General features: G+C 36.8%; 1 protein-coding gene across 1 annotated transcript in view; it reads left to right on the top strand.

Annotated features, from left to right (window-relative positions):
- LOC121894572 (metabotropic glutamate receptor 4-like) overlaps positions 1 to 13,324 on the top strand; it is a 167,380-nt gene that overhangs the window by 136,535 nt on the left and 17,521 nt on the right. The window contains exon 8 of the mRNA XM_042407267.1: positions 5,266 to 5,466. Coding sequence (XP_042263201.1) covers positions 5,266 to 5,466 — 201 coding nt within the window. The remainder of the gene's footprint in view (positions 1 to 5,265; positions 5,467 to 13,324) is intronic.

The raw sequence follows: 13,324 nt of genomic DNA, 5'->3' as shown, positions 1-13,324 counted from the left end.
ATAAAACTGATTTTTTTTTTACTACAGCTTGGATAAAACTTAATCTACCATTGAACGCTCATTAATCTGATAATTAAATGTACAACACCTAAACAATCAACCAAATAATTGAGTCAAGTGATCACTAAAATGTAAGACATTAAAAAATAAAGGATAATATACAGTAAAAGTAAATGATCCTTTAATGATGTACTGTAAACGTTTATGTACTTTACATTTTTTATTTTAAAATCCTTGTTGCAGGGGGTTGATTTTATGACTCATAGCAAATCAGGATGGTAAGGAATCTCACTGCAGTAGAGGTGAATGCAGTTGGCACTTGTATAAAGCAGTCACTTGCCTTTCTCATTACAGGCATTTTAGTGTTAAACTTGACTATCAGCTCTGCTGCACGAGGAGAGGGAGTCTCACAACATTTGTTTGAGGTTAAAGTGTGACACTCCTGGTGCCTCTCCACTGGTGGAGAGCTTTGCTCTGTCTCTGAGGCAGCTGTGAGAGAACCACATGGGGCATGCTGCAGAATTATCAGTGTCCTGAGAGGGTTAGACTGCTCAGCGTGATCAAAGGATAAGGAGGGCATGAGTGACTGTGAAAGAAGTGAGACTTGTCTTTTATCTGTGAATGAAGGAGATGTAAAACTGATATTGATTAATGTGGAAAGGAGAGGTAAGGTAGAGCAGGGACCTGTCTCATAGGCTCCCTATTTCTGCAGCTTATTAATGATCAGTGGGAACAGGAGGCAACACAGCAATGCAGATAAAGCAAGCATGTGCTTTGCTTTTCCGTCCAACTATCTATTTTCCAAATCTCTTATCCTCTTCAGGGTTGCAGGGGGCTGCAGCGTTTTCCCAGCATGCACTGGGTAAGACGTGGTGAACAGTATATTCTCAACAGTTTGGTGTGTTACAGAAATTTTCTTTTGCATGATGAAATTAAACAGGGCTGTGTGATTAGAGGAAAATAATTGAGGGAGTAATAGTGACTTTTCTAACTAATATTGTGATTGTAATTTATAATGTGATTATTTTCTATAAATGAAACTCCAGATGTTGGCATGCAGAGATCATATTAATGAGATAACAGAAGAGTTTGTAAGTTGGCAAGCTCAGAGAATGAATCTTAACTAATTACAGCTGACTACATTTTCTGGCTACAGTTGTCTTTATTGTAATGTCAACAGTCAGCCATTACAAGTTTTTACAGTTGAAGACATGAATGTTGCAAGTTATAATTAAAATAATGGTTTTTGATATAAACACAATTAATCGAAGCATTATTGATTATGTTGTGAATCATATGGTTAGTCGATTGACAACAGCTTTCAAAAATAATTAATTGTTTGTCATTTATTAAGAAAAATGCCAAATATTTGATGACTTCAGCATCTCAAATGTTAAGATTTGAAATGATAAGAATTAAGATTTAATTAATTTTATGACATTTTATTGAAATGACCAATTACTCGAAAACATATTATAATATATATCGATTATAATACTAATTGTTTAATTCCAGCCCTAAAAAGGCGTGAATACTGTAGCGGCTTTAGCTGTAAATTATGATACATCAAATGATGGAATGGAAGAGTAGGGCACATACTGTAGCTCTGGTGTCAGATTAATTTAAGAGGCAGTCCAACTGCCTTGGCAGAAAAAGACTGGATGGCCTGTGGCCAGTCACAAGCTGAAAAAAAAAAAGGTCAAAGGAATGAGCCCACACACACGGTCTCAAAATGTCTCATGTGACACCTCAGAGTGGAAGACACCCACACTTTGCTACTGCTTCACTTAATATGAATGGATTTCTCTGAAAGCAAAACGCCAGCCTGGAAAATGTGTGTGAGAGGGCCAAAATGCCAGCGAGGATGAAGCTAGAGAGAGAGACAGTGGGAAAAAGGGAAATGGTCTTATGGACAAGAGACAATACAAAGTTAGCGTGGGTGGCCTGCCAAGCCTGCAAGAAAAATATCACTCTCACACCAAGTCTGGCTCGCAGGATTCCCCATGGCATAAGCATGTCGGCCAAACTGTGACAATCTCTGTCCAATCAACGCCCTGTGGCCCTTAATTACTGAGCTGTAACCTCCAACAATAATTCATGCATTTCAAAAGCTCATGAGATAATCGGAGACATTAAAATGCCTCTGGTCTGCAGCGAGGAGCTCAAGATGTAGCAAATGAAAGATGGCTGACAGAAGGAGACCTCTACTGATTTGGGGGCTAGCGCTCTTTCAGATTGAAGTGGCTACAGAAAATTGCTTGAACCTTAAGGGGACAAAAGTTGCATGATAAATGACTATCTGTTACCAAATGTTTGGATATGGAGCGCTAGTATCCACACGTCCAAAACGTCAACAAAAGTCAATAAACAGAAAAGACAACCACATACTCCTGAAACAACAGACCTCCTATATATTACTATTACTATTATTGTTATTGTTTGGTAAGGTGGGGTTTTTACTTGCACCGTAGTTCATGAATTTATCATTTTTATGACAGTTGTTCAACATTTGTTTACACAAATTGCTTTCCCTCAGTGCCAACAGCTGCTACACTGACAGTAAATGAAAAAAATATATGGTATATTTGTTTGAAACTGGATATACATGAAAATTTAAGTCTTTTATTTATTTATTTGCTTGCTAAATTAAAAAATACATTTTTTTTATAAAATATTTAAAAATTTGATATGTACTCAAAGACATTCATATATTTACAAACACACATTTACCTACATGTACTCAGCTCTGCATGAATTTAAAATAAACAACCTTATACAGGAGAGGTAGGAAGCAAAAGCTTATACATATACTCTCCTTAAGACTCAAGACAAGGTATACAGAATTACATTAAATAAAAGCAATGAGGGATGGAAAGGCTACTACAAAATAAAGAAAACATTCAAAATATCAGAATAATTAATGAAATAACTTAATATTACACCACAAGTAAGGTAATGAATATGGTTAATTATGGTAATAATATACCAGCCATGTTTTGGAAACATTAAGTAGGTTAATGACGTACTGAGTTGAACAGGTATTTACAGTAGAAGTTTCGTAGTGTCATACTGTTCACACTGTTTTCAAAAGTGCTATATAAATAAAGCTTTACTTACTTACTATTTGCAGATCTAACGAGTAAATTGAGACAACAATGGGGACATTATTGTCACTTCACTTGTACGTTTGAGCTCCACTGTGCAGATCTCAGTTTAAGACATGTATCTACGAGCCTGATTTGTGACATCACAATTAGTTTGGAGCCAATCGTGGTCCAACATTGTATTTGCACATGATTTTTCAACGACATAGTAATAGCTCTCATTTAAAAAAAAAATTAACAAGGTAATGGACGTTTTTTGGTGAAAAAAAAAACATATTAGATTAATATTCAAAACTGTAGATTTTCTGTCTTTAAACATGTCTGGAGAGGATCTTTAACATTTAACTATGATAAAGGCAAATATATTGTTGTTCATAACTCCCTAACTGAGTATCTTACAATCAAAAACCTTACATTTATTTATTTCTTACATTAATCTGTATTTTCTGATTGGGAACAGGCGCTTTATCCAAATGTCACCAAATGTTGAATGTACATCCAGCTTCTCAGCTACTTTTACAAACCTAATTTATTGTAAATCTAACCCACTGTTTCAGGTCCCACTGTTTCACATTTATTCATAAAGTGGTGGCAAGCAATCCAGTTCAACAGCTCCACATGTCAGGTAATTTTGCGCCCAACAGTATAGCTATTATTTCAGAAATATTCCTCTTCAAACTTAAACTCAGCAGATCCCCCCCGCTGTGTTGTGTGCCTGTTAACTGGCAAAGCTTAACTGAATTCCATTTGGCAGGTATATAAATATATGCAGCTCTATCATTAGCTCATCCCTGGTAATTAGTCTACTGTTAATCTATATGAACACACCTGCATTTTTAAATCTCTTTTCCACATGCAGCAGAGTAACATGGAGGCAGCTTTAAGATTTGAGGCTTGTGAGGAGGACAGAGAAGTTAAGATTGACATGTTGTATCTCCTTCTTAGAGCCCACCTCCTCATAGCAATTAGCAGTTACAAAAACCTATGGAATAACCTGAGCCAGGATTAATAAACTCCTATCACAAGTTATTACACTGAGCCTATGAGCGGATTATCATTGTCCCGTCTCCGTTTCCTGCATCTCTAATTCCTCACTGTATTGGCTTATAAATACATCCTGCAAGAAAGGACTGAATTGACATTTGGACATTCTGTCAAGCAGGTCAGGATTATCTGATTCAATCAAATGGGAATATGCCAGTTTTTTTATGTTTCTAATGGAAAATGGCACAAGGCATATAGGTAGTAATTAATGGCATTGGCATGTAAGTCCAAGACCTAATGTTTACAAAATCACTCAGAGGGAAATCCATGTATTCCTGCTGGAGAGACAAGAAAGAGTTTTTGTTTTTAACTGATGAGATTTCCCAGAGGAGAAAACCTTGCACTCCAGATATTGGAATTGATTTGCTCCTCTGCAGCGATCCAGATATTTACCTTCTAGCTAATTGCAAGAGGCAGAATAAGACTCAGAGAAGAGCAATGCATTTTCTTCTAGATGCCTTTTGGAGTGACGCCACACCCTCCATTTAGAAGGTTCAGCTCATTCCAGGTGGTTTTGCACAAAATTGTCTTGTCCGACCTGAGCTGCTTTCCAAATTGGGGGTGACACAGGAGAGACGTGTTGAAAAGATCAGTTTTAGTGGCTGTTGGCAAACACAGGTAGAATCTTCAAATTGTTTTTTAATCGAGTTTCAAGATGCTCTTTTCAAAATCTTTTTTTTTGAAAATTTAGTGCATATTAGGTGTCCGGAAGAAGCAGTAAATATTCTGCTTCATCATCAGCCTACTTTTAAACTAAGGTCAGGGAAAAACTCATGAGTAGATAATTCTTTGTGCTGGTCCCACTCAAAGAAACCAATTGAGTCTAAGTGAATAAATTTTATTTGATTACATAATGTGGCTGATAGAATTACAGATCTTTTTCTGGATTGAGTTTTTTAAATCAACTTCTTAAATCTTTTTCACTTTCTCTTACTGTTGCTTAACTACATGAATGGACTCAACCTCACTCTTGACCTGGTTAACAATGAGCCAAATGAGTGACCACAAAGGGGTCCACTTTTCACAATTTAAATGCCTGTAACTACAAAATCACACACTGACAGTACAGTATGTGCATGTGATGTGTCTAAATTGAGTCTGTCTATGTGTCTTACAGATCAGGAGCGGATAGGAAAGGACTCGAACTATGAGCAAGAAGGAAAAGTGCAGTTTGTCATTGATGCAGTCTATGCAATGGCTCATGCCCTGCACAATATGCACCAGGAGCTGTGTCCAGGGAAGGTGGGCCTCTGCGGTAAAATGGATCCCATCAATGGAACTCATCTGCTTAAGCACATACGCCGCCTTAACTTTGCAGGTCAGTCACGTTTTATTAATACTGGATTGTACATTTGTCTCAACTCAAGAGGTATTGTAATGAGAACTCTCAATTCTCAAACATTTTGGTTGGAGAAACTAAACTTTGCCTACAGTGTTGCCAAGTGCCAAAAACCAAATAATTGTACAAAGACTCCAGAATCATCATGTTTCAGGCCAAACTGTCATATATTCATATCGGTCTGTGTCAAAACACAGTTCACAGTATATAAATAAGCCCACCAAGTTGACTGTAATTAACTCTGACTACAACTAGCGCTTGTTATGCAGCCCACAGGACTATCCATCTTAGTATGTCAGCAAACAGGTTACAGGTACAGAATTTTGAATAACCATATGAAACAAAATAGTTTTATGGTTAAACCAAACAAAAGCTGCGAAATGAAGTCTCAAAGAGTTAATAAGAGGTTGTGAGTGCTGACAGTGACTGTTGCACCAGATCTCAGCAGAGATGTGATTGGATAATTTAGAACAGATCCAGTGTCAGTTTACTGTGTTATGCTATGGATACAGTTAGGCTGCGATGAATAATCAAGCTGGTTCCAAATTATCTTTATCATTTCACTATCATTAAAGGGAAAAAACTGAAACTGTGACATGCCAAAATTAGCGTACATTTAGAGGTTTGTAATTATACAAAAGGCTAAATTATTGTACAAATGGCAACACTGGAAGGCTTTAAATCCACCAACCTAAAATATTTAATGTTAATTACTTTACCATGAAGGTATCTGAAAGATGTTTCTGGCACAACCAGACTGTTTTGAATTTTTTTTCTTCATGTAGACGTCATTTTATCATCATCTTTTAACACCTTACTTACTTTCTTCTGTTGTATGAACTACTTTCCATTTCTTCCCTACAGCCTTACACTATACCCAGCTATCAGTCAAGTTCACATCCATGACTGGCATATTAATTATTAACTGCTTTCACACACAAAGACTAGTGATCCAGAGTTTCATTATATAGACACTGCCTTTTTAAAGCAAAGCAATTTAAGACAATTATAATTCTTTCATAGAGACTTGAGTATGCTGTGTTTGTACAGATAAATTATTCATTTTAACTCCTGCTCTTCAAGTTAATTTGTCATTCTAATATCTACTTGTTACATTGGCAGAATGTCAATTCAATGATTAATTCATATGTGAGACGTAAAAGAAAATATTTTCCTTTTGAAAAACAAAATGGGTAATTTTTGCAGGCTTTCACATCACTTAAGATCAGGGATATTTTTATTATTAAAGAGCGGATGCTACTGTTAATAAATCTTGTGTTGTACATTAGGAATGTTGAGGTTGATTTCCTCTTCTTTCTTTACACAACTGGTTTATTTTTGCAGTTCTGAAGTGTAGATTGCTCTTGTGAATTAATATAAATGCCTAAAATGATTCACCACTGACATTGAACTCATACTGTATACAGTCATACAGTTCATGTGCTAATTACAGTACAGATGGATAATAATGGTTGTGATGGACCAGCCTGGTTCCTGTCCTCTGAATCACCCAACAGCTCTGATTTGTTCAGCAATTCAAAAATGTCTGCTGCTATACTTTTTGACAGCCATTTCACCAGGTGGAGGAGCAATCACCCAATCAGAATAAAGCAGAGACGTCATCCTTCTATATAGCTAATCACTTGCCTAGCTATATTCATGAAAAAAGCAACAAAAAAGCAAATTTGGTGACAAGCGTGAATGAGTTTGATGCTGCTGTACGGGTTGTTGTAAGTCATCTTACAGAAATTACCGAAGAAACTTTTAAATCTGAATATTTCTTCAAACAACATGAAAAATGTTAAGTATGTGATGACTGTAACTGGGGGAACAGATATGACTCTGACATTAACATAAATGGACATGAACTGAATAAATGAAATGAGAGGAAATTTAAAACACGTTCACATTAGAGGACTTATTGCTCAATTTAGTCAGATCCAATCTTTGTGTGTTGATGGTTCACATACATGTTTGAATGTGTGTGATATGTATCCAGCTCCAGTGTGAACACTGTTGAGGTCCTAAACTGCCACCCATGCACAGATTTAACTGAAATGTGAGCCTCATGCATTAAATAACAACAATAATGTAATTTATGTCAAATTATAAACATGGATCACTTGCCTCTGCTAGGATACATGTCCAGGATTATTTGTTGTGGAGGACGGCTGACAATATAGATGATGAGAATGTTTATTTTTACCGGGCCGACACTGAATGATGACCACAGGCAATATGCGTGTGTGCAGAGAAGTAAGACGTTAAAAAACCCACATGCATTCTGATCTGACCATTCTGACAACTGTTGCATAGCCAGAAATTGAATATGAATCAGATGTAGGACCACACATGCAAATAGCCCAAATCTGATATGAAAAAATCAGATTTGGTTTGTTCACACTTCCGTTTAAAGAACTGTTTACTTGGAGGCAATTTGGGCCACTTCAGCATGTAATATGATTGTAGCCTCAGTCTGTTTATCTGGTTTGTGATGGAAATATAGCCAAACTTTTTCTTTCTTATTCATACTTAAAGCAGCCACTTCATGATAAATTACAAATATACAGTGGGTGATAGACCTGTATTGATATTGTATAGATATATTTAGCAAAATAGCTTGATATATAATCTCTTTTATCTCTGTTAGAATCATTTTCACTATAAAGACAACCCAGTGTCTAGGGTCAGTTCAGTTTCAGAGTGTGTATAGAATCAAATAAACACTTTTAACTGTGGCAATGTACCTCTCAGCTTGTGAATGGGGATAATTGTGTCCTGACAGTGTCCCTTTACATAATATTCAACATTTGTTCAGCCCTTACTAACCGGTTTTGTCAGTTGAAAGCTGCTGATTAGAATCCAAGGACTTGCTGGGAAGTAAACAGACTCCTTCAACAGCAACCATTAAGATGCCCTTAACACCCAACTGCACCAGCTCAGCTGCTCAGAATCCAATAACATATGGGGGAAAAACAACTGCTGTTTACTACATGCAATATGTTGGGTTCAGAGGTTCTCATGGTCTGTTGTAAGAAAGCTTTTGTATACTGTATTCTTTTGTATTCTCTAAACCTTTATATCTTTTTGTCCATGCCTGGATAACTGAGGTTTATATTATTGCATAGGAATGAATGTGCTAGTATGTTATTCCATCCAATAAATAAATAAATAAATATATATAGTAGAAGTTTTACATGCAACTACTTTGTGACAACCTTAATTTCTTCTGTTTAGTGTTTAGGAACAAATAAAACAATAATATGGTTAAAAAAAGAAGAAGAAAAAGACATAGTCACTGTAAAATAATAAAATAATGCAAAAAATACATTCCAGTGTTCATGTTTAACATCAGAAAATAAATGCAACAATAGAAATCAGAGTTTTTTTTAAAAAATGAGATCGGTGGCACAATGAGGACTGAGTGGTGCTCTTTCTAAAGTGGCTTCAACAGGGTTTTAAACCTTCAAACAGGGACATGAAGCTACAGTGCAGTAAGCTCTTTAGAGCTGAATTTTTTTCTAACCAAGCAAACCGTATTAATGTTGTACCACCATCTAACCAGAGGGGTTGCCTTGAGGTTACACTACACTCCATCTAATTGCATCAGCATACAGCAGTATATTGAACTTGCCCAGATACATAAACCAATCTAACTGCTGAGACCGGACTTGCTGGACTGTGTATTATATTTTCAGACAATATTTATCTCTGTATTATGATATTAGTATGCCACGCACCAGTAGACACACAAAGCAGTCGTTCCTTTTTTTTCTTACAAATAGCAATTGACAGATATTTATGTAAAAGTAGGTCATTTTGTTGTTGTGATGAATCATTCTTGAGACCGAGCCAGCGAGAATCTATTGCTACACATTTCTGTTTATTGTCAGCAGTTTTAGTGGACATCTGCTAAAAATAATTCACATTTCTTTCTCTGAAGAGCTGCACAGTTCTCAGAGTCCAGTATGACTGTATCTGTAGCAGATGTAGCGTCTGTCTTCGGTTGCACACATATTGTAATGGAACACAGCTGATACTAAAGGTCAAAATGTCAAAGAGCCTCTTAAAAACCAATGCCCAGTTCAAATTAGAGGCTCATAGTAAGTTGGCACAAAACCATAGCTCAGGGTTTCAACAGCAAAGACTGTAAGCTAGCTGATGACAGATAACCTTTTAGAAACGATGAAAAGTAATGTGACAAAGGTATTTGCTTGGCTGGGATATTTCACGTTTACTTTCTCAAGCGGTTCTACTTGTTCTCCCATCATATTTTTCCACACAGATGTGTCTAAAGTTGTAGCTGTTTCCTTATTCCAAATCAACTTTACAATTGTTCATTTTCCGATCAGTCAACAGCAGCCAAAGCTGCGTCCAACAAAGCAGAAGAATCAAACACCTCCAGTCCATCTTTATGCACTGTTCGACACTCTTTAGAGCTTCTTCCTTCCTTGCTCCCACCTCTGCATTCAATGTGTCTAAGGGTCGTTCAGACTTCAATAGGCCACAGTTGAACAAAGCTTCCCATCTGTGTTTCATGTATCTTGTGATCACATCAGGGGCAAAAGTGTTTTTGCTATGTCAGCCATCATTCTCACCAGGGACAGCAGTTATGAGTGCGAAATAAAGGCAAGCACTAAGGGTTTTCCATTTCTCCACACCTCTCTCTCTTCTCAAGGATGTGTAAAGTCCTCATTGTTGCGTAACTCAAAAGATGTTTCCAGTTGACATGTTTTTTGCTTAATGTAAAATGTCTGTTTTCCTTTCACTGTCATGACACACAGCCCCTGTTATTCACAAAAAATGGTCTGTATCACACATGGTAATAGTGGAGAGTCCTCAATATCAAGCCGATTCATTTTAGAGTAGCATCAACTTTTGTGACCATAAAGGACCAACCCAAAGCCTGCTTTATAGTGTATAGATGTGCAACTACAAAAAAGCAAGACAGGTGCGGTAAATTCTCAAATAGTGTCTAGAGCATTCATTTACCTCAACTGCAGAAGCATTTTAAATCATTGTATTGTTGACATCCACGTTTACTATCTTGCAGTCGTCTTCCTCCCTGTCCGCTGCATTTCTTTGCATGTTATCGCCCCCTGTCTGTCACAGGAAACCACTGGCAGGTCTGTATTTCGCTGGTGACTCAAACACGCAAAAAACCCCCTGCTCCATAGCACAATTAGAGGTCAAAAACTGTACAGTGTACCTTTAACTTTTATTGCACCCACAAAAACAGCAGAGTGGAGGTGATTGGAATGAATTGATAATATTTATGTTTAAGAAGAGAAACTGAGAAGAGCATATTGGGGATTGTGACAAATCTATTGTACACATGGAATTAGTGCTGTGGAAATGAACATTATGCTATATTTACCATGTTAGCAATTCGAGTACAGATAATTACACCTCTCCTCAGTGTGTTTTAGCCACACTTTATTAGCGACTGGCCTTTATTTGAGTATCCTTACTCTGTAATTTGTGGACTCAAAACCATCATGCATTATGTTTATTTCAATTAAAACCTTCGATAGATATTTTTTAAATATAATGACACTTGTATGCTTATAACATTTTAAATGCAGTTAGAGAACACTTGTAGATAGCAAAGGCTTATATACTATGCATGAGTAATCATGCACATGTCATGCCATTGACAGAGTGGAAGGTAACACACAAACACTTCAAGAGTGAAGTGGATCCATGGTAAATTCAGCATGACTTGCCTGCATACAGTTCATTAAGAGTTAATGACCGGTGTAGAAGGCAGCAAGCTGTGCTGCCATTCACCAAGGTGTCCCAGTTGTGCATCCATGCAGAACAAGCACATGTTGGATTAATAATCATACTCTGATAATTCTTAAGGTGTGTATGAGCAGTGGAATAGGAAGGGGGTGGGGACAATACCACAAGTACTTAATTAACCCCAAAGCTCCTGGTGCATGCACAAAGCAATGAACAAACGAGTAGCCTGCAGTACACACATGTGCGACTTTAGGCCACCTCGTCACATTAGTGCACAGCACATTGCAGCAGTGCCAGAGGCCTCTGTGGAACTCATTATGCCCCTGACTAGTGAGCAGACTGTTTAGACAAGCAGTTTTTGCCACATGACAGGCCTAATTCCTCATCTGCAACTCAAACATTGACCGTACTGCCTCAGAATGCACCACTCTACTCACTCTTAATGAAGAGGACACACCACTGCCTCTGGAAGAGTGACAGAGACCCCAGGCAGTATTCCCCCGTAGTCCCTTAATGTGTCATTTCAGTTCCAAAGAAGAAGAAGAAACCTTTATACTAACCACTGGAGATGTGTGGTGTGTTGTGCCAGCACATGATACTGTATCATCTGACAATATCTAATGTGTCAAAATGTAGAACTCTTGAAGTTGCATCTAAAGGACAGAACTCAAGACAACAGAAACTCTCATTCTGCTGTGATAACACCTGATTAGTTAAGACGTAAAGCTATGGAGATAGATTTGTTTCATTATGATTTGTGTGAACAGATCGACAATCTGTGTGTAAATGTGTAATCTGTAAATATAAACACCTTCCACAAATACAAAAAAAAGATTTGTAAACTCACAAAAATATTTTGCAAATATAAAACGGATCTGCAAATACACAAACAAATTCCACAAAAAAAAAAAATATCTGTGAGTACATTAAATTAATTTGCAAATAAATGAAAAGCATTTGTGAATATCTTCCTAACATTTACAACTTTCCAACGGGCATTTGTGAACTTGTGAGTTTTTATTTGTGAATCGAAAAAATATTTGTTATTATTTCATTATTATAATCAATTTTCCGCCTGTCTGAACGAAAATCCATATGTATCACTCGGCCATTTTCGGATAGCAAGTGATCGCCTGCTGACGATGTCATTTCGGCATTTCAAAGTAAGAGCACGCAGTCTTTCTATGAGCTGTTTTTTTTGTTTGTTTGCTTGTTCTTAATAATCGGTGATTAGAAGCGTGCATTCACTGTTTCATGTTAGTGTCATACAGTGATCATTAATGTGTGTTTATTTGTTCTATGTATATTATCTAGCACACACTTTCGTATACATTTCTGTTTGAGTATGAAAGGCACGAGGATGCTAGTGGGCAACGTTCAGCTCTCTAAAGCGGTGGCTGCTTCTTAAATTAGCAGTTATCAGCCACCTCATCCTTTATATTTTTCATTTATTCTTTCAGGTTGGTAAAAGTCACAAAGCACTTCAGGATATCATGGTGGTTATTGTTGCTGTAACTAATTACAGTCGTCTTTGATTTATTTCAAACTGCTGTCGTTGCTGTCACAATTTTACCTGTGATGATTTTTCCAGGAAAGATTCACCCAACACCTGATGTAGTAACAGCAAAAAGCTTTCATGATCTGGGTGGGGCATGAACAGTCTCTATCAACCTGTAAACAGAAGAAAAATGAGGAGAATGTGGTTGAAAGGACAGTGGATAATATTAAAGGCACAATCTATGATCAAACCAAAATTCAATAACACACTCCTCAATTGATTAACAGGTCTTTTAATACAAGGTCTACCACTAGACAACAACTAATTACTTAAACTATTAGTTTGTTGAAGTTTTTCTATCACTGATGTCTGTAAATGCAGGACTAAAATGGGCTCATATCTTAAATTATCAGTTATGGCAATTACACACACAAAAAAATAACCAAAAGAAAAAAAAACACAAGTCAACCTATTCAATTATACAGTATACAAACATATACCTGTAAATTACATGGTTTAGACATCTAGATTAGGCCTCTATGATTTTACATTAGGTACACAATAAACAGGTTATGGCCTTATTTTTAAAGAATT

This window comes from Thunnus maccoyii, chromosome 3, assembly GCF_910596095.1.
Source record: "Thunnus maccoyii chromosome 3, fThuMac1.1, whole genome shotgun sequence".
Lineage (NCBI taxonomy): Eukaryota > Metazoa > Chordata > Actinopteri > Scombriformes > Scombridae > Thunnus > Thunnus maccoyii.
This window is presented reverse-complemented; position numbering and strand designations above follow the sequence as displayed.